At 40.1% G+C, this 26,332-nt stretch overlaps 1 protein-coding gene across 1 annotated transcript in view; it reads left to right on the forward strand.

Annotated features, from left to right (window-relative positions):
* Nucleotides 1–26,332, forward strand: part of pgbd5 (piggyBac transposable element derived 5) — a 75,909-nt gene that overhangs the window by 42,490 nt on the left and 7,087 nt on the right. Inside the window, exons 3-6 of the mRNA XM_069885069.1 lie at nucleotides 16,922–17,056; nucleotides 19,720–19,900; nucleotides 21,580–21,777; nucleotides 24,468–24,573. Coding sequence (XP_069741170.1) covers nucleotides 16,922–17,056; nucleotides 19,720–19,900; nucleotides 21,580–21,777; nucleotides 24,468–24,573 — 620 coding nt within the window. The remainder of the gene's footprint in view (nucleotides 1–16,921; nucleotides 17,057–19,719; nucleotides 19,901–21,579; nucleotides 21,778–24,467; nucleotides 24,574–26,332) is intronic.

Raw genomic sequence — 26,332 nt, forward strand, 5'->3', positions numbered from 1 at the left:
GACAGCCTTTTCCTACTTGCCCTTTTCTTGTCCCTTCCACCAAGCAATTTGCTCAGGGCTTGCTCCACCTGGATTGTAACCCTTCTTTTACATTTCTTTGCATCAACTTACAGTTATGTGCAATACCATCTATATGAGGGATCTATTTCCTCTGGCTTCCTTGCTCTACCCATGGCCATATTGTACCCTGTCTGAAATTCTGGCGCCCCAAGCTGATGCCTCAAAATAAAATGGGCTAGTCAATCGATTTCCCAAATCAATGTCATCTTGTAACCACCCGAACCCCATCCATACGCCAGTTACCCAGACACCCCAATCCCCTGTCTTCTGACCCCAGACTCCTCATGCTCCGCAATCTCTTTTCACCATATCTTGTGGATCCAGTTGTCTATGGGGTTGTCCCCTAACCTTAGAGGGAGATATTTCAAACACACTCACCCAACCAGGAGCCTCATAGTTTGTTGTTATGCCGTGCAGGGGTTAAAATATGTTTTATGGTTACATTTGTCTGTATGTAGTTTTGTTTAACATATTTCTTGCTGTCTCCTGGCAAAAGCCATTCTGAAGGTCATAGAATGCTTGCTAGAGAGAGATAAGCAGTCTAGTTTTGTCTTCATAAAAATAGAGAATAGACAGATGGTCTGATAATTACTATTGACTGTTTAAATATGCCTAACAATGTATTAGCGACTTATAATAACGTTAACAATGTTTAATATCATTTAATAAACCTTGGAAAACTCATCTTAACTTTAGTACAAATTTGTTTGAATGAGTCAAAGATAAAAGCAAAGTCTCTGTCTTTCAAGCAACAGAAAAGAAAAGTAATTGCTACAATTTTAGTCAATAGTAAAGGAATTTTAAGTGAACAGAAGGTTGAAAATTGGATTTTGAATTTGGACTGGATTGAATGGGCTCTGTTTAGAACATTTCAAACTCATGGAGGCACAAGTAGCAACAGGCAGCATCAAGACCATTAGAAGCAGGAAGCCTTACTAAAGGATTCCTTCTGTGCAAGTTAGGACACAGTTTGGAGAAACTGCTGCTTGTCCTTTGAGGACTGTTTTGATTTTGGAGTTATTGTTGAGAATGCTTGGTGCCTGTGGTAGATAAGATTCAAGTGGCTGCCGCAGCTTAGGCTGTTGATGCTGCCCCTGAAGAGCGATGTATCGAGGAGATGAAGGTAATGGAACTTAAAGAAGAATTAAGATATCGGGGATTAGATTCAAGTGGAAACAAAGCTGTTCTTCAAGAAAGACTTTATTAAAAAAAAAAGGCAATAGAAAGAGAGAAGGTTTCAACTGTTGGGAATATAAATCCCACCAAACCATCTACGGAATCTAAGATCAGCCACAAGATGATGGTGTGGAGGATGGACAATCCAAAATGGAGACAAAGTCAGATATTAAGGCAACATCTGACAAACAGGGATGATGTGTGACCAGAAGACCATATGTCAAATACTGGAAGCAGGAAAAGCAAGAGGAGATCTAGAACAAGCTCTAGTGTTTCAAGTACTGCAAACATTAAGGCTGATAAGGTTGCTTTTGAAATAGAATGGGAATGGCTTAAGAATAAATGCGCCTTAGAAGAACTAGAGGAAGAGCAGGAGAAACAGCTGTGAAGACCAGCTAAGGAAAAAAGAGGAATAGCTGTGAAGCGAAGCAGCTCAGGAGGCAAAAGGAGCAATTAGAACTGAGAAAAAAAATAGCTGTTAATGAGTCCAGGTCAAGGGTACGAGAAGGGTCAGAGGTATCTCATGCTCAAAGTAAATTATGTAAAGCTTTTTGGAGTCAGGTTTTGAGGAGGGACAACAGAAAAAGAAAACATCAGATACCAAGGCTGAGCCAGTGCCATGGTTACGATACATGTATGGACCCGAACCAGCCAGAGTGGTGCCAAATCGCAAACCCCAATAGACAGAGATGTGAGTCTAATGCCATCTTATGAATACTACCCGCTTCCAACAGATAACTGGAATCCAAGTAAATTATGCCCAAATGTGAGAAGGCAAGATGAAATGGCTGCTTTGTTAATTCAGTTACAATTTCTCTCTCTCTCTTCTCTGCCAAGAGAAAATTTCCAGTTTTTGATGGTTACCCACTTCAATTCCAAGTGTTTATGAAAAACTTTGAACACAGGTTTGAAGTTAAGGGCCAAAACTTGAAGGATTGTCTATATTATTTGGAATAGTTCACGAGTGGACAACCACAATAACTTGTAAGGAGTTGCCATCATATGGGCCCGAATGAAGGATTTGAAAAGGTTAAGTTTTTACTAAAGAATCATCTTAGCAACAAGTATAAAATTGCTACAGTTTATGTACAGGAGACTCTTTCATGGCCATCAATCTAACAGGATGATTGACACAAAGGCTTTACAAGCCCTCTTAGAGGATTTTGCAACGTCATGCAGAAATCAGCCATCTTCGAAAGCTTGACATATCTACTAATATGTTAATCATTTAAAATAAACTACCCTACCGGATTGCAGAACTATGGAGAAATTCAGTTGTTGAATACCAGAAAAATGCGATGAAACGGCTACTTTTAAGGATTTGATGAAGGGCAAGTGGATGTTGTCACAGATCCAGTATATGGAAATATCAAAGGCAGTCAGACAGTGAGTAAAGAAGTCGAGAGGTCCAAATCATACCCTCAACCAAAATTGAAGAAAAGTACATTTGCCACCTCCCTAGTAGTGGTAGATAAAAAAATTAAGAAAAGGAAAGTTTGCCTGCTAAGAAGAAATGTTTGTTCTGTAATGATGAGCATGTTCGAGAAAAGTGTGCACAGTTGGAAAAGAAGACGCAGAGATAGAAAATCGCTTTTCTGAAGGAAAATGGAGCATGTTTTGGCTGCCTGTGTAAAGGACACATCAGCAAAAACTGCAATAAGTGACTCAGACTGATATGCAGTCAAAAGCATCCCAAAATGCTACACGTCTTCCAGGAAAAGAAGAATACGGAAAAGGAACAAACGGCAAGAAAAGAAGCAGTTGAAAACAGTGCTGTAGCCTCAGAACAGAGGCCGGGGAGAACATGTGCAAACTTTTAATAGTACCTGTGCAAGTCAAGGCCAAGTAAGGAAGTGCAATAGTCTATCCTTACGCATTTCTCAACCCAGGTAGCACTGCATCATTTTCACACTGTGGGGCTAATGAATAAGCTCAGTTTTAAAGGAAGGTTAAAAATTCTAGTGAAGACTATAGGTCAAATGAAAGTTGTTGAAACCAGCGTTGTTTTGGGCTTAGAGGTCGCTGGATTGGACAGCAACGATTTTTGTGAACTCCCAGGCGTATACACTCAGAAGATTATGTCTGTGCACAAAGGAAACATCCCACATCAAAACAACATTGAAAAGTGGACGCAATTGAAAAATGTCATTTAAGTGAAATCAACACTGAGATAGAGTTGCTGATTGGTTCAGATGTACTAAGAGCTCTAGAGCCACTAGATATGATAAGGAGTGTGGGAGAAAGACCATACACTGTCAAAACTATGCTTGGCTGGATGATTAATGGACCATTTGGAAGAAAAAAGGTTCAAAATCAATTGCCTATAATGTCAACAAGATATTGATTGTTAAGCTTGGTAAGCTGTGAAAGCAGCAGTTCAAGAATGACTTTACTGAGGGCCTCGGGGACCACCAAGAACCTTCAAAGGAAGACCAGCCATTCTTGGAATTGGTGGCAAAAACCACTAAGCTGGTTAATGATCATTATTGCATTGGATTACCCTTAAAGAAAAGGGAAATATGCATGCCTGACAATAGAAGTGTTGTTGAACAACATACACTGAATTTAAAGAGAAGATTCAGGATTCTTCATTCAGACTAGACCAACTGCATGTCTGATATGATATCCAAAGGAAATTCAGAGAAAGTACTGGATGATATCTTGGAATATAGTGATAGCAAAAATGGTACTTACCACATCATGGGAATTTTGCATCCACAGAAGAAAAAAAATTTTGTTTGGTGTTTGATTGTGGAGCAACCTTTCAGGGATTTTCACTAAATTCTCAACTCTTACTTACAAGGTCCAGACTTGACCAGTATGTTGATAGAATTCTTACCTAGATTCCATAAAGAAAGTATTGTCATCACTGGAGACATTGAAGCAATGTTCCATCAGGTGAAAGTACCAAATGAACACTATGACTTGTTACGATTCCTTTGGTGGCCTGATGGAGACTACAGTCAGAACATGATGGAATACAGAATCACAGGGCATCTGTTTGGAGTGACTTCATCACCAAGTTGTGTGAATTTTGCCCTTAGAAAGTGTGCTGAGGACAATATGGAACAATTTCACTCTCAAGTTGTAAAAACCATCAGGAATAACTTCTATGTAGATGACTATTTCACATCTGCAGCTTCAAAAGAAGCAATAGCTCTTTATCATAAGTTGAGAGCGATGTGTTTTAAAGGAGGTTTACAATTTACCAAATGGATAAATAACAGTTGCCATGTGTTGGCTGCCATTCCTGATAAGGTAAAATAAATTAAGAATCTGGACTTGGACCGTGACGACCTTCCTGTGGAGAGGGTGTTGTGTACAATAGTGTGTTTGATCTGATGTTTTTATGTTTAAAATCATTTTGAAGGATCAACCCCTCACTGCCATTCTGTCAACTGTCAGTTCAATATATGATTCTCTAGGAATATTAGCACCAGTTGTCCTGAGTGCCAAAAAGATCCTACAAAATTTGTGTGGGGGAAAAAGATTGGTCAGGATGATGAAATATCAGAATCCATTGAACAGGAATAGACATATTGGATACAAGATCTTTGTAAGCTGGAAGACTTCAAGATTGATATAGATGCTTCAAACCTACGAATTTTGGAGCTGTAACATCTGCTCAATTGCATCATTTTGCTGATGCATGTGAGGACAGTTAGTTACCTGTTACTCATGATAATAAGGATCAGGTGCATTATAGATTTGTATGAGAAAGGCCAGAGTGGCTCCATTAAAGTCCATCACTATTCCTCAAATGAAGTTGATGGCTGCAGCCATGACAAGCAGAATGGAAACAATATCAAGAAAACAATTGCAGATGGATTGTCATTGGCCAATTGTCATAGGCCCATTTCCTTTGGAGTTATGAAACCATGTACATAATGAGTCAATGAGGTACGATTAAAACAGTGGTTCTTAACCTTTTTCTTTTCACTCACATCCCACTTTAAGTATTCCTTATGCCATAGGTGTTCTGTGATTAGTAAGGGATTGCTTAAGGTGGGATGTGGGTGGAAAGAAAAAGTGTGAAAACCACTGTTTTAATCATACCTCATTGACTCATTATGTGCATGGTTTCATAACTCCAAAGGAAATGGGCCAATGACAATTTTTATCAACCAAAATATTTCAATAACAATTGGGTCTAGAGCAGTGATCCCACCTTAAGCAATCCCTTACTAAGAGCTCCTATGGCATAGGGATTACTTAAAGTAGTATGTGAGTGGAAAGAAAAAGGTTGAGAACCACTGCCCTAGCAGATTACATATTATGGACTAATAGTACCTTTGTGCTCAAATACATCAACAATAAAACCACAAGGTTTTGAACTCTTGTGGCTAATCGAATTTCTGCCATTAATAAAATCTCACGTCCAATACAATGGAGCTATGTTACTGCAGTTAACAATCCGGCCAACATGGCTTCCCAAGGTTTGAAAGTCCAATCTTTTTTGAAGAAAGAAATATGGGTAACTAGGCCTCAGTTTCTTCTAAGCCTCAAAATGAGTGGCGTCATATCCTGATAAATTAAAAGGAATTTTACCAGAGGACCTAAAATCAGGAGTAAAACTACAAATGCTGTTCAGATAATGTCTGAACGAATGGATCCAGTTACCTCCTTAATCCATTACTTCACATCCTGGAATCATTTGGAAAAAGCCAACAGCATGGATGCTCAGATTTAACAGATGGTTTCTGAATCATGACAGACAGAACAAACAAGCAAGCAATGTTCCTGCTCAATTTCAATCAGATAACATCCATCAAAGAGATCTACAGCAGAAAGAGACAGGAGATCTTCAGACTCAAGAAAAAAGCAGGTGGTCTCACAGTTGAAGAACGAGCTGATACTGAAATGGAAATAACCCGCTTTTGTCAGAAGAAGTTTGCTGATGAAATCTCAAATTTTAAAAAGGGAATAAACATCAAAAAGTCAAGCCACATTTGTAAATGCAACCCTATTCTGGAGAATGGTGTTTTAAGAGTTGGTGGAGGCCTTAATAGGACAGCAATGCCAGAAGGGATGAAACATCCTGTCTTATTGGCCAAAGATTTTCACATTTCAGATCTAATTCTTCGACATATTCATGAAGAGGTGGGTCATGATGGTTGCAACCATGACAACAACAAAAATGTTGGGTTTCTGGTGCCACTCGGTTAATCAGAAAAATTGTGATGAAATGTGTTGCTTGTCAGCTTGTAAATATTCCTTCTGGACAAGAGCTGAGGGCAGATTTGCCTCTGGACAGAGTCTCCGGATGAACCTCCATTTACATATGTTGGATTTGATTATTTTGGACCCTTTGAAGTGAAGTGTTTGTTGTGAAGTGCTATGATGTCATTTTCACATGTTTAGCCATGAGAGCAATTCACATCGAAGTGGCATCACCACTTGACACAGACTTTTTCATCAATGCCTTACAGCATTTTATTGCTAGATGTGGGCAAATGAAGGAACTATGATCTGACAATGGCACTAATTTTAGGGAGCTCAGCAGGAGTTAAGAGAAGCAATTGTAAACTGGAATCGGGCTCATATCCATGATGAACTAGTCCAGAAAGAAATTAATTGGATCTTCAATCCCCCTGCTGGCTCACACCTCGGAGGTGTAGAGGAAAGATTTATCAGATCCATGCAAAAAGTTCTTAATTCTATCCTAAATGGACAGAATCTTGATGAGGAGGGTCTTCACACAGTTTTACGTTAAGTTGAAGCTATCCTCAACAGTCGTTCAATCACTAAGACTTCTACAGATCTGAATGACCTTAAGGCACTTAGCTCCGAACCATCTTTTGCTTCTTAAAGGTAATCTTTGTTGCCACCAGGGTAGTTTCAGAAGGAAGACGTATATGCTCGGTACAGGTGGAAGCAAGTGCAATTTATATCTGATTTATTTTGGAAAAGATGGGTGTATGAATATCTTCCATTGTTACAGGAATGACAGAAGTATTCTAAGATCAGAGGCAATTTCACACTTGGGGATGTTGAGATCATTGTGGATCAACCAAAATTTCTGGTTGATGGGGAAGATTATTAATACCATTCAGAACAAAAGTGGTCTTCTACGTCAGGTTCAAATTAAGAGTAAAACTGGGTTTCTGACCTGTCTGATTACCAAAATCTGTATTTTACAAGAGGCAGAAAGCTTTGATAATTGACTTCCATTTTCTTTTGAAATTTTTATCTATATATATATACACCACTGTTTTATGGTAATTATTATTTTTAACCATTATAATTAGGGGCCGGTATTGTAAGGGTTAAAATGTATTTTATGCTTGCATTTATCTAGATGTAGTTTTCTTTAACATATTTCATGCCATCTCCTGGCAACAGCCATTTTGAAGGTCATAGAATGCTTGCTAGAGAGAGCTAAGCAGTCTAGTTTTAAGTCTTTGTTCAGTGAAATGGAAAATAGACAGACAGTCAGATAATTGCTATTGTTTAATTAACCATCGTTTAACCACGTCTAACAATGTAGAAGCAACTTATAATAAAGTTTTAACAATATTTAATATCATTCAGTAAACCTTGAAAAACTAATCTTAACTTTAGTATGAATTTGTTTGAATGAGTCAAAGATGAGAACAGTCTCTGTCTTTCAAACAACAGAAAAGGAAAGTAATTGCTACATACCAACTAAGCCAATTGTAGGAGCAAATACAAATCCCACATTGAGTTGGTGTTTGAAACCATGGGTGATTTATTAAAACTGATGCACATCAGGAGACCAGTCAAAGCTGATCTCCATAGCATGATTTTGGTACAGGTTTTATGCTCTCAATGGACACAATTACGGAGACTAGATTAACTTGCTCTTACTGGTTTGATTACAGAATGGGAGTACAAAGATCTAGTTACTGGCAAGATAAAGGTTGATGACAGAATAGAATGCTTAATTATCCATAATTTGACCTTGTTAACAATAGTTACAATTATGGATGCATGTGTTGATTGCAACTTGCTTAACCATAAATCCAGAGGAGTCACGTGATAGAGTAGTGGCTGGTTGGGAAAACCAGCCCTCTCCAGGAAAATAGGAAAAAAGTTAGGAAAAAGCAAAGCATAACAAAAATAGAAGATAAAGATACAGAGAAGAGAAAGAAGATGGCTTCCAAGAAGGAGAAAGTAAAAACAACTGGAAAAAAAAGAAGTAAAAAAGTCGGTGGAGAAGAAAGAAGGCCTTACCTGCATGAAGGAACAGGACGCTGTGGTGACGAGGAGCGCCCGATCCTCGAGGTCATTGTCTGCTCTGCAGAGTTGCGACCCACCAGCTGGTGCACTACAAAAATGGCTCTCAGAGCCAAGCAAAACGCAACCAAAGGAGAAAGAGGACACTGGCGGAAAGGGGGCTCAGCAGAGGAGCAGGCTGTCACAGAGCGAGCAGCTGAAGGATACCCAACACCACGGCTCTCAGCTAGAGGGCAAGGAACAACAGAGGAGCAGCACAGGAAAGGAGGACCAGCAACAAGAGGCCCAGCCAGAAGAGGCCCGACAAAGAGATACAAGCAGCTCATCAAGAAAAAAGAGAAGAGGTGTATTCCCAGGATAAGGGGAAAGCACCCAACTTTACATTGTTGTATAATAAATGTTCTTTGTTCTCAAAAAAAAGAAAAAAGAGAAGAGACACAGACACAAAGAAGAGAAGAAAACCAAGATCTTCACAGAGAAATAGAAGGTAAAACAGATGGACAAAGTGAAATAAAAGGTAAAACTGATGAACAGAATATAGATAGTCTTTTTTGAAGAATAAATGAGATCACTAAAAGAATGGTTATTAGAGTTTAATGCAATTAAAAGGAAAATGAAAAGAACATAAGATAAAATGCAAAGGTTAGAACTGATAATGACAGAAATAGGAAAAAGAGTAGAGAATGTGGAAGAGCAGGAAACGGCCGTAGAAATGGAAGTAAATGACTTAAGAGAAAAATTGGAAGAAAGTGACAAAAAAATTAAAGAGACACAAGAGTTGTTATCTCAGAAAATTGATATGTTAGAAAATTATAGTAGGTGAAACAATATAAAAATTGTGGGCCTGAAGGAGGGTGAAGAAGGCACAGACATGAAGGAATTTATAAAAGGATGGATCCCAAAGGTCCTGGGAATGACAGAAATGCAGGAAGAAATGGAATTAGAAAGGGCACACAGAGCATTAGCTCTGAAACCGTAGACACATCAGAAACCAAGATCCATCTTAGTAAAATTTTTGAGATACACGATAAGAGAAAATATACTTGAATGGGCAAGGAATAAAATTAGAGAAGATAATATACCATTGGAATACAAGGGTCAAAAAGTACTTCTTTACCCAGACAGAAGTTTTGAACTCTTAAAGAGGAGGAAGGAATTTAATACAGCGAAATCAACTTTATGGAAAAAAAAGTTACAAATTTATATTAAGACATCCAGCAGTGCTGAAAATATTTATACCCGGGGAGTAAAACAGACTGTTCTTGGATCCAGAGAAAGCGCAAGAATTCGCAGAATGTTTGCAGGACAGGAAAACAGATGAAGAGATGTAACAAGAATAAAGAATGGTGATAAAGTATATATAAAGATGTAAAAACAATGTATATGTAAAGAACTAAAGAGGGAAAAGAGAAGGGAAGGAAGGGAGTAAGGGGGAAAAAATAGAAGAGAGAGAGCTTTGTTATATGTGTTTTTTAAAAAAAAAGTGTTTTCTGGAGATGCTGGGTGGAGGGGGAATAACCGTCACTGCAAAATCAGTTGACGCTGCGAACAAGATCACAATCCAAATGAAAAGGGGAGCTGCGGTTGCCCGGCAAGGGATATGGGGCAACTCAGAGAGGGGGAGAACTTTTGGGGTTAATTTTGCGGGAGTACTTTGTCTTAAATGTGTTGTCGTACATTAAGTATAATAAGAGAAAACTAAGAGATGAAAATGGGGGAAGGGGGATGGAGGTGGCAAAGAGGTGGAAAAGAGGTGTTTGCAAGATATAAGATGGCCATATTGAACTATATGACTATAAACATTAATGGAATATATAACCAAATTAAAAGGAAGAGGCTACCAAATTTATTGAAGAAGGAAAAAATAGATATAGCATTTGTGCAGGAAATGCATCTAACTGAAGCGGAACATAACAAACTAAAGAGAGACTGGGTAGTACACGTAATGGCAGGATCCTATAACTCAAAAGCTAGAGGTGTAGCCATACTAGTTAACAAAAATATACCAATCAAAATAGAGGAGGAAATAATAGATCTGGCAGGGAAGTATGGAATGATAAAGTGTCAGATATACTCAGAATTTTGGAATTTGCTCAATATATATGCGCCTAACGAGGCGGATCAAAAGTTTATGAAGGATTTTGTTTGAAGATTGCAGACACACAAGGAAATATATTGATAGGAGGGGATTTAAACCTTAATTTGGACCCAATGTTGGATAAAACTGGACAAAAGACAAGTAAAAAGAATAAAGTAGCCAAATTTATGGTTAAATCAATGCAGGAAATGAAGATCAATAAATGTATTCCATTGGAAAAAGTAACATATAATTTAAAAAATAAAGTCACAATGTTTGAGCAAATTTGGGAGCCATACATGGAACATATCAGAGAGAGCTTGCCTACGACCTCCATCCCCTAAAATGAGAATGAAAATGATAAGAAGACAAAACGACTAGATTGAGTGTGTAATAAATAGATGACACATTTTTCTTGTTTATTTTCCTTCATGAGAAAATATTTTCTTATGGTTTTATTGTATTGTATATGTTGAATCTTTATGGGTTTTGGAGGGGGGTGGGTAGCGGGGAAGGAGGAAAAGGGGGAAAAAACAGGGGAGAAAAGACCACTGTAAATTTAATGAGAAACGTTTGTACATATTTTGGTTGATATGGTGCATAGTGTGAAAAATTTAAAAAATTACTTTTTTAAAAAAAAACCATAAATCCAATTCCTATAACAGCAAAAAGGTGCCTGCTATGAGACGATTATAATATGTGAAAAACTGGGCGTCGTCGCTGCTGCAGTCCATCGCTCTACTCTTGGGCTTGTCTTCAGTTCCATGTTACCAAATTAGCACAATCCACATCCATCTTTACTAGTTAGAGCCCTCAATATTCTTTTCCCTGCAAAATTTGAAAACTTTATTTTGATTTGCATCCATAACAAATATGTTTCTCCATCATCATACACAATAATAAGATGCCAAAAGAATACATAACTTTATATTTTCTCCCCAAAAAAAGGAAATAAAGAAAAAAGCCTACCTTAATTTGTCATATATCGTTAATTAATTGATTAAATGTCAAATGTACAAATATAATCTTAAACCTCTAAGTTAACCAGGGTGAGGTGGAGTGGGAGTGGTGGACACTGTAGATGAACTTTAGCCAATGAAATCCAGATATGGCTTCCATATCTTGTAAAAGTTTTCTGGTTGATTCCGTAAATTATACATTATTTTCTCTAACGGTATACAATTTTGTAATTCCATTTTCCATCTATTCGACCCCACGTCATTGTCTAATTTCCATACATTTCTTCATTATCGCTATTGCTACATTTAAACACTTCCTCTGATAAATATCTAACTTCATATTATAAATATCACCTAGCAAAAATATTCTCGGATCTTTCAGAACTTATTTCTTCATAATTTGTCCCAATAAAGTACTCGCATCCTCCCAGAATTTTTCTACATTTTCACATTGCCAGACTGCATGTAGAAAGGTTCCTACCCCCTCTAAGTCACCCCTTTAAGTCAGCAAGGATCTGTGATGGAGTTTATGGTTGATGGACGTTCATTAGAACTAGGGAAGATGAAGAGATAAATCTAGTTTTTGGGTGAAGAAAAAAGAGAAGGGGAAGAGAGAGCATGAGGGAAGGACCGTGATGGTAGAAAATAGAAAGATTAAATGGCAAGGGAAATGGAAGAGCTGTATGAGAAAAGGAAAAGTGAATAATGTGCTGTCAGTTTGAAGGATGTGACAATGGAAGCAGAATACGTGTTTGAAATTAATGCAAGATATGAACCTGAATGCTGGGAATGTGAAATGTAAAAAAAAAAATGATTGTCTGGAATTGTCATATTTCTTCTTGAGCCAAGATGACAAATATATGCCCCATCGGAAGATGAGGCTTTGTTCTTCGAGCTGACATTTAAGTTTTATTAGAACAATATTGGAAAAAAGGGTAGATGGAACAGGAATTAAAGTGACAGGCAGCTGGAAGCTACAATTCACACTTGCAAATTACATGCCATTCTTCAAAATGGTTGCTCAGTTTGAACGAGATTTCTTGAAAATAGATGTGAGCACTTTGAACATAGAACATAACAACATGGAACAGACCCTTTGGCCCATGATGTTGCGCCAACCTATAAATACCCAAAAAAACCTAAACTCTCCCTACATCATAACCTTTCATCCATGTGCCTGTGTAAGAGTCTCAAATTTCCACACCCCCCCCCCCCCATTGTTTCAGTCTTCACCACCACCCTGGGAATACATTGCAGGCATTCATAACTCTCTTTGATGTGTCTCGTAAACCTTTATCTCTGGGTAAGAGGCGCTCACTGTTTACAGGCACTTTCAGATAGGGCAAAAGTCTGAATGTAAAGGCAGAGAACCTCCGGCAAAACACAACTACGAACCTCTGTGAATGTGTGGAGGCTCTCTCTGAGCCACATAATCCAACCCCTCTCGGAGAGGGATAATCAGCAGAGCGTAGCCCTTCTCCGATCAATCTGAATGTACAGCTGTGCTAAGGGGCTGTTTAGGGGCGGGCTGATGATGCTGTCAGCTCGTGACTCATCTCCCCACTCATCCCTCTCCCTCCAAGTCAGGGGCAGTGGAAGCTGTCAGCGGGGTAGTGGGAGCCATCAGGGCAGTGGGGACCGTCGGAGCCACGGGAGCTGTCAGCGGGGACAGCTGGATCCAGTGGGAGCTGTCATCTTTGGACAGTGGGGGCCAACAGTGCAGCAATGACCGGCGGGAGTCATCAGCGGGGGCTGGCAGGGCAGTGGGAGCTCTCAGTGGGCGGCCGGTGCAGGCTGGGACAACCACACCATGCCGCTTCTGACTATTCTCTGTGGCTCAAATCGCAGCAGAGTAATGGCCATCTTCCCTACCCATAATCCCCCACGCAGCTGGAATTGTTCTGGGAAACACAGAGTGGATCCAGCTGCCTGGCAGATTATGGGTAGGCAAGATGGCCATTGCTCTGCCATGTTTTTATGACAGGTGGCGCTACGGTACCAGTCACCCCGCCTCCGATGGATCTGGAGGGCACTATGAAGTGCCTCTGGATATGAATGGGACGCTGGAGCAGCTTTTTAGGGCTGCTGTCTGAAAGGTAAGTTCTTAGTCTTAAATCCGCTCCTGTGGCCAGCCTCAAGGCGGAGGCCTGACATGAAATCGCCTTACCTTATCTATGCCTGTCATAATCTTGTAGACCTCTATTAAGTCACCTCTCATCCTTTTTTGCTCCAAAGAGAAAAGCCCTAGCTCGGGTAACATTGCTTCATACAACCTGGACAGTAAAGATGCATTCATCAGGATGCTCTTTATTGATTACATTTTGGCATTTAACACCATCAACCCCTCAAAACAGATCAGCCAACTCCAAGACCTGGGAGTTAACACCCCACTGTGTAATATCCTCACCTCCAGACCACAATGAGTGAGGATTGGTAAGAACATCTCCTTCACAATCTCCATCAGTACCGGAGCACCACAGGGCTGCATTATCACCCCCCTGTTCTACTCATTTAATACCTATGATTGTGTGGCTGGGTACACTCTAAAAACATGCTAATGATACCACAGTAGTGGGTTGTATGAAAAAAAGCAATGAGTCAACATTTGGAATGGAGGTTGAAAACTTGGCTGAATGGTGCACCATCAACAACCTTGCACTCAATGTCACCAAAACTAAGGAGCTGATTGTTGACTCCAGGAAGGGAAAACTAGCGTATATGATCCAGTGATCATAGGTGGAGAGGGTAAGCAATTTAAGTTTTTGGGAGTCACTATCTCAGAGGATCTTTCCTGGACACAACGCACTAATGGCATCGCGAAGAAAGCATGTCAGCGCCTCTCCTTCCTCAGGAGTTTGCAGAGGTTTGATATGATATCGGAAACACTGGCAAATTTCTACAAATGAGTGGTCAAAAATGTGCTGACTGGCTGCATCACGGTCTAGTATGGGGATACCAATGTCCTTGAGAGTAAAGCCCTGCAAAAGGCAGTGGAGACAGCCAGGATATCACTGGCAGAAAATCTTTCCCACCATCAAGAACATCTACAGGGAACGCTACGCTGCAATCGGAAAGCAGCAGCAGCCATCATCAAGGATTCATGTCACTCAGCACACGCTCTGTTCTCACTGCTGCCATCAGGAAAGGGGTATCGGTGCCACAAGACTCGCACCAGCAGGTTCAGGAACAGCTACCCCCCTCCACCATCAGACTCCTCAACAACAAACTCCATCAGAGACTCATTTAAGGGTTCTGACTTGTGCACTTTATTAATTGTTTTTTTAATTCTCTCCGTATTATGCAATTTGTTTCCAGATCTTTATTTGTTTATATGTATTCACTGGGTACAGTTTTATTTTGCACTACCAATAAGCAGTAATTGCCTGCAGGAAAAAGAATCTCAGGGTTGTATATGTTGCTGTGTGTGTATGCTGACAATAAATCTGAAATATTTTCCAATCTAGGCAACATCCTGATAAATCTCCCCTGAACCCTCTCCATAGCTTCCGCATCCTTCCTATAATGAAGTGACCAGAACTGAACACGATACTCTTAAGTGTGGTCTCACCAGAGATTTGTACAGTTGCAACATCACCTCATGACTTCTGAACTCAATGAAGCCCCAACATACCATAGGCCATCTTAAATATCCTATCAACCTGTGTGGCAACCTTGAGAGATCTATGGATTAGGATCCCAAGTCCCTCTGTTCTTCCCACTGTTGAGTATCTAACCGTTAACCAAGTACTCTGCCTTCAAGTTTAACCTTCCAAATTGCATCACATCACACTGGTCCAGGCTGAACTCCATCAGCCACTTTTCCACCCAACTCTTCATCTTGTCTATATCCTGTTATAACCTACGACAACCTATCCACAACACCTCCAACCTTTCTATCATCCATAAACATACTGACCCATTCCTCTACATCTTTGTCCAGGTCACTGGCCCCAGACAGATCCCTGTCGAACCCCACTAGTCACTAACCTCCAGGCAAAATACTCTGCTTTATGCAAGCAAACGAATTCTGAATCCTCACAGCCAAAGTTCCATGGATCCCATGCCTTATGATTTTCTGAATGTCCCCAATGGGAGGCCTTGTCTTTTTTTTTAAATTTTTTATTTTTCACACCATAAACCACATTGACCAAGATACATACATTTTCCTTTTCAAATATATACAGTGTCGTTTTCTTCCCCCCCCCCCTTCCCATCCCACCCTCCCTACCTCCCCTCCCATTCATTTAAAGTACAGAATCTAAGATACATTAAACCAGTCAAACAATGTTGTCACTCAATAAAAAATAAACAAGAAATTCCACTGAGTCAATTCTTTTCATTTCCTTCTCCTTCCGTTATTTTAGGTGGTAGATGTCCCCGGTAGGTTTTCTCTATTGTGTTTCATGTATGGCTCCCATATTTGTTCAAATATTTCAATATTATTTCTTAAATTATATGTTATTTTTTCTAATGGAATACATTTATTCATTTCTATATACCATTGTTGTATTCTCAAGTTATCTTCTAATTTCCAGGCTGACATAATACATTTTTTTTGCTACGGCTAGAGCTATCCTAACAAATCTTTTTTGTGCATCATCCAAATCAAGTCCAAATTCTTTGTTTTTTATGTTACTTAGGAGGAAGATCTCTGGGTTTTTTGGTATATTGCTTTCTGTAATTTTATTTAATATCTGATTGAGATCTTCCCAAAATTTTTTTACTTTCTCACATGTCCAGATTGCATGAATTGTTGTTCCCATTTCTTTTTTACAACAAAAACATCTGTCAGATACTGTTGGGTAATGGGAGGCCTTGTCAAATGCATTATTAAAATCTATATAGACCACATCTACTGCCCTACCTTCATCAATTTATTTTGTTAAATCTTCAATAAAACACAATTTTGCTCACAAAGCACAACCTTCCTCTCACAAAGCCACACTGACTCTCCCTGAGAAAACTCCTCTAAATCTCATAAATCCTGTCCTTAAGAATCCTCTCCAATAGTTTGCACACTACTGATGTGTTCCCTGCTCTTTAATTCCCTGGATTCTCCCTATTACCTTTTTAAACAAGAGGACCGCATTTGCCATTCTCCAATCTTCTGGCACCTCCCCTGTGGCCAAGGAGGACACAAAGATCATTGTCAGAGCCCCAGCAATCCCTTCCCTTCCCAGAGCAACCTGGGCTATATCCATAGCAACCTGGGGTATCTGTAAACAGAAGATGCAATAAACCAAAGTGCTCATTCATCTGGATCAAATATTTGCATTGTAACTATTGATTGTATGGTACAGTCATATTATACCGAGATCAACTGGAATTCCCAATTCATTGAGATTTTATAAAATGCATAATTAAATGATTTTATTTAAAAGCTTTATTGAGTTGCATCTGGAGGGAATATTAATCCTCCATTGAACTCGGAATATGTATCTATTTATTTCAGGTACTTCATGAGCCACTAATTGATGAAGACCCTCTATTCATTGCCACGTGTACAGACAGAGAATTGCGTAAAAGGAAGAAGCGAAAGTTTAGCCTGTGGGTGCGACAGTGTGCGTCGACAGGCTTCATCTGCCAGGTGAGGTTTCTGAAAATGTTTGCTGCTTCTCTGTGATACACACATAATGATAGAATATTAAAGCACATCTCTTTTGGAGTTTCAAGCAATTAATTACTTAAAATTTGTTTTCTAATGAAACATAACATGATGCTCCCAAGGCTCAAATCTGAACCATTGGTTTATGCTGGGATCAAAACTGAATCCAGGGGCAATTAGAGAGAACTGTGTTAACTCTTTTCTCTAAACGAGGAATCTGGATTTTTGTGTTCTTTAAGACATCTTAACAAGTGCTTTTTAATTCTATGTTTTTTTTAATGTTGCTAAATATTGAATATTTCTAGAATCTATGCATATTTCAGTAAAGTAATGATATAATTTCACTCTTAATGTTCTGACCAAGCTGCATTTTTCAGAGGATGATTATAATGTAATCTATGTGTGAACTGATCCTTGTCACCGGTACTCACTCTTTTTAGCTGTTATTTATTTCATTTGATTGGTTTGCTTTAATAATGTAAATTAAGACAGGGTCCAAACAGGCGGAAGCAAAATTGCATTTCCTAGTGCAGTAAATCTTACTCCTTCTTTCAGAAAGAGGCCAGGCTTGTTCTTCATACATCACCACTGCAAGATTATTTGATCAGATACTATTTATTGTCATGTACTATTGCATGAAATTGCCTTCAGTTTACCATAAGGCAAACAAAGATTCACTATTAGCATTCCCCAGCACCCCTTACATTCAGAGAAAGAAGAGCAAAAGAGTTTCCCCAGAGTCACTTGTGGTTTTTACACATAAGTAACGATAATTTCCTGTAATAAATCTCCAGAATGGCTGTTCACTCAGGCAGGGCACTTACACTGAGTGCGGTGGTTTCGGGGGCTGGACGTTTGAGGTGGGGTGGGTCAGAGGGAGACCCTCCCCCCAGTCCCCCATCCCCATCGTCCTCACCCCTGTGGGTGTCTTCTCTTACCTCCAGTGGAAAGGTGACTCTCAGCCCCCAACACCTGGTGGGAGAGAAACAGGCGGCGGCTGACGGTTTGCTCAATGCGGGAGCAATGGCCGTCTTCCTCACCCATAGACCCCAAAAAGCTGGAACTGCTCTATGTGTCCATGGTGCTGGGTAAGGAAGATGGCCACTACTCCCACATTGAGCGTTGTCACGAGCAGGTGTGGCGGTCCGGTGAACTTCTGGCTTGGCAGCATTGCACCCTTGCTCCCATGTTGAGAGTTAGATGGGGGAGGAGCCGATGGATGGTTGGGGGTGATGGGCGACGGATGGCCTGGGTCAGGGTCAGGACAGCTGGGTGGGACAGACGGTGAGGGCTAAGAGCGAGGCGGTCGAGCGTATTATTGCGGGCAACCTGCTGTTCAGTTTAGACTGCAGGCTGGCCACAAAAATGTCTAGGGCTCCTGCAGGAAAGATGCTGGGATGGAAATTAGCTACTAATTTCCATCCTGACCTTTTTACATAGCCTGCGTTGCACAAATTTCCTGCTTCTCAGTGGCAGTGGAGAAGTCATAACTGAGTCTGAGGATTCGCCTCCAGGGCTCTCACAGCCTCTGAAGTCGCACAAGACTCCAATTCAGTTCAAACCATTACCAACCCATGCCTAGATCCAAATCTCCAACACGAGGGCCGTTCGCGAGCCCTCCTTGCCCTCAGCACCCTCTTAAATCCTGGTTCCAATACCTGGTTCTCATGAGCCGGTCTCCAGCAGCCACAGCCTGGTGTGAGTCCTTTGCCCTGAAGTTGCCAACAGCCCAGGGATTGTGGGTTTTCTTTCCCGCAAATTGCCATAAGCTCGTTGCCTGTATTTGTCCTTCATCCATGGAGCCCCTCGCTGGTCTGCCACCATGATCACTGTCCTTAGGGTTGTCTCCTCTGCTTTTCCTTCTCAATCAGGGGTGTATTCCCCATTACTGGGGCCCTGCGCCAGTCCACTGCTCCCCCAGAGTCTTCAACTGTTAGAGGCCACTGCTGAACACAGGCACTGCCTTCTTGGGCCCAGACCCCCGTGGTCACATGATTTTAAATAAAACACCATCAGATCCTTTAACAGGCTATTTAAAGCCTGCAGAGAACCTGTTGGCAGTTGAACTGGGTGGTTGGACCCTGCACTCTCCCCAGTGTGCACCAACAACAGAGCTGCCATTACAACAATTCAGGCAGTGCCATAATTTTTGGCCAATTCAGTGAACAGCTTGGACCAATACGGTCCTCTGGGGTTGTCACCTGTCTAAACTAACCTCCCATCAATTGAAATCATTGTGCGAGTTGCCGCCTCAGGAAAACAGCCAATCTCTGCTGAAAGGACCCCCATTTACCTAGACATATCCTCTTCTTTTAATTGGGCAGCATGGGCTCATGGGCCGAAAGGGCGCGTTACCATGCTATATGTCTAAATTTATACATTTGAACCTGTGGAGTGGTGTGTGCAAGTTTTAAAGAAAAAAAAATCACGTGCATGGAAAGCATAATAATAGCCCTGATGAAGCTACAGTATTTGATTAGCATGTTGTAAAATAATTATTCTGGCAATGGAGGAACAGGAGGCAAAGATTGCATTTATGTGTGTACATGCGGGCTTGATGGAATTTCTCATTGCTTTTGATCTTAATGTTGTTCCCGAAATGAGTTGAGTGTTCATCTGTTTTCTTCTTCCCTTGTTTCATTTAGATCTACATTCACTTGAAGGAAGGAACAACTTCAGATGGGCTGGATACTTTGAAGAACAGGCCACAGCTACACAGTATTGTGGCAAAAAGCCTTTGCCAGAATTTGATAGGAAAAAACTACATTATATATACTGGCCCCAGCATTACCAGCTTAAATCTTTTTCAAGAGTTTGAGAAAAAAGGTTTGTTGTAAAAGTGTGAATTATTGTGGCTAGTTTAGTATTAGGAACTAAGGTACATCAAACACAGAACAGAACATTCAGCTCAATATGTCTATTTGATGTAATGCCACATTAAAGTGACTAAATTAAAAGTAACTGAGCAAAAGTTAAAGATTTTATTTTGGTAAATTTATAGTTTGGCCCTTATATTGTCATTGAAATCTCTGAAAGGAGGTTTTCATGACTATAATTAAAATTTAGGACTAAACATTTATGTTTTCATAAAATAGAAGTCTGAAAATCAGGACTGCTCGGGGATTGGGTTGGTCCGGATTTTCTGGATTCTCAGGCAGTACCTTTAAAATTCAAATTTAAGGAGGAATAAAGTAGAGATGAACTTTATCTACTTTAGGATTCATTATTATTGGTTTGTAGATATGTATGCTACGGATGGTAAGTGGAAAGAGTCGGATGCAAAATTATAGTAATGTCACAGTTTGATTGCTCCTTTCAAAATAGCGACCACATGGCCGCTTGTTGCCGCTATGCATCTGTGGTGCTTATGAATGCATGGACGTGTACAAAAGCCCACTAAATTTAAAAAGTTTGAGAGCTTTCGGTAAGTCTGGATTCTCAGGTGATCTGGATTTCTGGCATCCAGATTTTAGGTCTTCTACCATGTAGAAGGATTGGAACAAGTGTTTGACAAGACTGCGTGCGTGTGAGACAGATAGAATGAAACATTTAAAAGGCAGATTGTGATGAACTACTGGTGGAAATGGATGGGAGGATAAAAGGATCTTAAATGCTGCCATGTTGTTCAGACTCAGCAGTGTATAAATTTAAATTTTAAATTTAGATATAGAGCCATTTCAGCCCACAAGTCTGTGCCACCCAATTACATCTAATTAACCTACAACCCCTGGTGGGAGGAAACCGGACCCCCCGGGAAAAATCCATGCAGACACAGGGAGAATGTACAAACTCCTAACAGACAGCGCAGGATTCAAACCCCAGTCCAAATTGCTGGCGCTGTAAAGGCGTTGCACTGACCGCTATGCTAACCATACCACCCTTTGTTGTACTGCTGTATATGGTTTCTTACAAAGGACTATCCAGATACTACAGCCTAAAAACTGGTTTAGTGCCCTTTTAATGGTATAAAAACAGCACTGTGGGTCATCCAATGTTGTTTGTGAAAATCCAACAAAGGTTGAGATCTTTAATTGCAAACTGTATTGTCTGTTGCCTTGTTTTTCTGTGACAGACATTTCAAGCCTTACAAGTTAAGGATTAAACAAAAAACATTCCAACCTGTTTTGACATATTTCTTCTTCTCTATCTGAGAAGGCATTAAGTTTTGCAGTCATATCACATCTACTAGCTCCTTGCTATGTGAGCGTTAGTGATTTTTTTTTGAGACTGTTTCAAAGCTTTTTTTTGACAACCACACTACATGTTAAGAATCCTTCCTGGAAATCCCAGGACACCACATTTTTTTCATGCACTTCTCTTGTTCAGTACTCTCACCAACCTTATCCTTCTTTGTCCATGTTTCTCAATGTTTTATTGCTTTTTTTTAGATATATTTTCACCAAATATGTTACAGTATTGTCGTACCAGTTTTAGACTGGGTCTTCAAGACCTGGTCCGCTTGTAGGGCTCTGGAATCGGAATCACATTTGTTTCCATCTGCATAGGGATTTATTGCTGTGGACTTCTGAGCACCAGGAAGAGTGACTGCACAGGATTGCCACAGTCAATGCTGGCTAACCCTGATCCTCCACAGGTCCGAGGCCATTACAGGGTGAGAATGAAAAAAAACATGTCCTTAATCAGCTGGTCCAACAAAGGTCAATTCTATTTCCTTACAAATGCATACTCTCCATTCAAAGAAGGTAAGTAATCTAAAGTAATCACACTGTTATGATTAGGAACATTCAAGTTAAATTAGTTATTTTTGCGCATATTCCTTTTGGGCTCTCTGTGTGCTTGTTCTCTCATTTGTGACGTCAAGATTACAAGCTCTTCTGGTTACAGAAAAGTAAATGTTGAAGAAATATAGCTGGAGGAACTGCAAATTGCCATAGCATGTTTGTTTTGTATATCACTTGATGCCATTCTATCTGTGTTCTACCATAAAAGCCTTAGGACCGTTTGGCCTACATTTTCTGTCATCTGTCTCAAGTTCAAGGTTATTTTTCATTCTTGATTGTACTAGTGCAATCTGACTAGACGGCGTTCTCCAGTCCATTGTGCAGAATAGTGCAAACACATGTATCAACGTAATGTGCGTACAGATGAACGATTCACATATACCTGTATTAAAACATAATAATATTAATAAATAGTAGAATCATGGAGGCTTGTTGTAGCAGTCTCACTGCCCGTGGGGAAAAACTGCTCCTCAGCCTGGTGGTTCTGGTTCTAATACTTTTGCATCTTTTTCCTGATGGGAGTGGCTGCAAGATGCTGCAGGCAGAGTTGTAGGGGTCTTCCCTGATTTTGCGAGCCCTCTTTTAAAAAATCATACTGGTAAATCGCATCGATGGTGGTGGGAGTGAGACCCCAGTGATCCTCTCATACGTGATGGGAAGACATTAGCATCTTCATTATGTTAAATTTTCAAATGGCTGTTGTGTTCCATGTACGGTTCCCAAATTTGTTCGAATACTGTGATGTTATTTCTTAATTTGTGCTGTCATTGTGTTTTCAAACTTGGCTTTAGAGTGTTGCCTACCATCATCAATGTGTCTATGCTGACCAAGTTGCCTACCCAAGTTAGTCCCACTTGCCTGCATCTGGCCCATTTCCCTCTAAATTTTTCCTCTCCATCTCCCTGTTGAAATGCTTCTTAAACTTTGTTATTGTTTCCTCCCTCCCCCCACCACCACTTTCTCTGGCTGTTCGTCCCATAGGTCAACCACCTTCTCTGTTAAAAAGGTGCTCTTGGGTCCCTTTTAAATCTTTCCCCTCTCACCGTGAACCTATGTCCTTTAGGCTAGTTTCCCTACCTTGGTGAAAAAAGTCTGACCATTCACCTTATCTATGGTCCTCATGTTTTCAAGTCACTCCTCAGCTTCCTACTCTCTAGGGAAAGAAGTCCCACCTATCCAGCCTTCGCTTATAACTCAAGCCCTCCAGTACTGATGACATCTTTGTAAATCTTTTCAGCACCCTTTCCAGCTGCAGCCTGCGTGGGGTCATGTGACAACCAACTCTCTTCAGCACAATTGCCCCTTTGATCTCTACAACCCCTTTTTACATGGTTAAGTATTTCACAGAATTTGTCACTAATTTCATTCGGAGGCAAGTCATCAAACCCTCAATCATAGAGAGAGGTTTTAATTAGCATTTTAAGGTCAAGAAAGATTGGGGGAAGAATTTCATTCAGTTATATTCCAAACAGCTGAAGGCCTGCTTGCTCAAGCTAAGAACATCTTCAAAAGAAAATTGTAATGTGTAAGAACCTAAAGCTATTGAATGTAAAGATATAAACCATTTTCAGGGCTGGAGAAAGTTGCTTTGTAGCAAAAAGCATTTGTGCATTCTTGTGTAACCAAAACCAGTCTGCATTCGATAAGTGAGAGATCCCCAATCAGCTGCAGTTGACATTTGGGTCTTTGTATTAGATCAGTCACTCTTCAATTGTCAGTACAAAGTATGCATTCATCAAGCAAAAAGAAAATCTATCAACCTACTAGTGATGCACAACTTAACAGAATCCCAGGAAAAATGGGGCTTTGAATTTTTTATTAAACTTTATGGTTCCCAAACTTTGCATGAAACACAATCAGAAGACTCCTTTTTTTAAATTTTTTTTAAATTTTTCACACTATGAACCATACTGTCCAAAATACACATAAACATTTCCCTCTTGAATATACACAGTGTAATTTTCTCCCCTTTTCCCCCTTCCCTTCCCTCCCTCCTTCACCCCCCTCCCCACCCACTCAACGTTCAACATATATGATACATTAAACCCATTAAACAATGTCATCACACAATGAAAATAAACATTTGTGTCTTCTACTTTTACATACGGGTCAGTTCATTTCATCTTCTTCTCCTTCTGTCATTTTAGGTGATAGAGACTTCTCTGTTGTGTTCCATGTACAGTTCCCAAATTTGTTCGAATACTGTGATGTTATTTCTTAAATTGTATGTTATTACTCCTTGAAGGACAATTTGCAGGAGTTCTGCTCTGAATGGAGTATGTCTGAGGTTATTTATGTGCTCCTACATCACCCTCTTATTTGGAATTCCACTTGTAATAACTTGCATTTGTGTCTTTAGACTCCTCAGTATAAGCCTGCTTACGTCGGCTGTGGTCTTCTCAGTGGAGTCTGACCAATAGGACAGGGCCCTTTCTGCAACTAGGGTGGAATTTCAAATAAAACACATGCACTAAAGAAGGCCACTTTGGCAAGAGCAAATATCTGGGAGTTTTGAATATATGCTGAAGTCCCAAAATTTGTGATTAAAGGTCAAAATTGCATCTTTGATATTTTAGCTCTTTAAGTATCACAATTGTTTAAATCGTTCTAATCACTCTCTCATATTTCATCCAAACTCTTTGTCCCCACAGGAGTCATAATTAGAAGGAAGAGTGGAGAGATTCGCTGTCCATTAGCAGTGGAGGCATTTGCTGCTCATCTTGGCTATATCTGCAAATATGATGATAAGTATAGCAAGTGAGTACCTGCACGGTCTTCTTGTGTGTTCAGTACAGCCCTGCATTATGGAAGGGCTGCATTCCCAGAAAGGCATCTGTATCGTGATGTTCCATAATGTGAATCCTTGACTTTGTTGTTTATTTTGCATCTTGTGTTTAGTTGGTTATTTAATCTTGGATTGAATTTTTAAAAATTCCATATCACTTTTTGGTGGAGATTTGTGAACTCTTTCAGGATGAACTTTCATTAATCGAACTCAGAGACCCCTTTGAAATGCTGCAACATTTTGAATAAATGTCTTCCTTAACCTATATAATTATCATCTTTAGGATTTATATGGTTGATTGGAATGTTTCTTCTCAATAACAACTCTTTTGGGGTATTGACAGTGGAGGATTTAGTAGTGATAGAACCTTTTTAATGTCCCAGGAAAGATGACTAGTCAACTGTTGAAGACAATCATTGCTTGGCATCTGAATTGCAGACATCAGTTATCTGCCAAAGCCAGGTTGTTACTGTGTCTTGTTGTTAGGGAATAATTAGTGAACATTCCCATTTCTAACCTAACAATGAAGGAAGTGTCAGTGATGAGAATAGTGGAGCCTCGTCCATAGCCTTAATGAACTCAAGCAATGGTGCCTTGGCTGAGATGGTTAACTTTAAAAAAAAGAGTCATCTTCCTGAGTTCACCTAGAGTAAAGTTACCCTTGGACTACAGATACATTTTGTATTCATTTACAAAATGTTGACGTTCATGGTTTTGCCAACATTCATTATCCCTCCCTTCTTGCCCATGAGATGTGGTGAGGTGCCACAATCCTCAGTCTGTCTGATGAAAGTAGTTACCCGTGCTATTTGGTAGGGAATTTGAGAATTCAAATCAATAGTGAATAACTCGGAGGTGAGCTTTCAGATGCTGTTTCCATGCACCTGCTCCCCTTGTTCTTCTACCTCTTACAGGTTGTGGGTTTGGGTAGTGTTGTGGAAATAGCCTAGGAGTGCCTCATGGAGATCAATGGCATTTATATCAGCAGTGATGAAGTGTTTTGATCATCAAAGACTGCTGTGGAAGCACATCAGCTCCTGTTTGACCACGGATCCATTCCAATTCACTTATCGTAGTAACAGTCTACGGCAGATTCCATTTCACTGGCTCTACACAAAGCCCTGGAACACCTGGAGACATCAGGTTGCTCTTTATTCATTCTAATTCGGCATTAACACCATCATCCCCTCAAAACTGATTGGCAAACTCTAAGACCTGCGTAATTAGATCCTTGATTTCCTCACCTCCAGACCACAATCAGTGAGGATTAGTAAGAACGTGTCCTCCACAATCTCCATCAGTATCGGAACACCACACAGGGCTGCGCTCTTGCCCCCTGCTCAACTAACTTTACACCTATGGCTGGGTACAGACGACAAATTTGCTAGTGATACCATTGTGGTAGGTTGTATAAAAAAATGCAATGAGTTAGCATACAAGAAAGAGATTGAAAACTTGCCTGAATGATGCACCAACAACCTTGCACTCAATGCCAAGAAAACCAAGGAGCTCATTGTTGACTTCAGGAAGGGAAAACCAGCATATACGATCCAGTGATTATTGGGGGATTTAAGTCACCATCTCGGAGGATCTTTCCTGAACCCATCACACTAATGACATTGTGAAGAAAGCATGTCAGCACCTCTACTTCCTCAGAAATTTAAGGAGGTTTGGTACGACATCTGAAACCCTGGAAAACATTTATAGATGATTGATGGAAAGTGTGCTGAT

This window comes from Narcine bancroftii, chromosome 6 (assembly GCF_036971445.1).
Source record: "Narcine bancroftii isolate sNarBan1 chromosome 6, sNarBan1.hap1, whole genome shotgun sequence".
NCBI lineage: Eukaryota > Metazoa > Chordata > Chondrichthyes > Torpediniformes > Narcinidae > Narcine > Narcine bancroftii.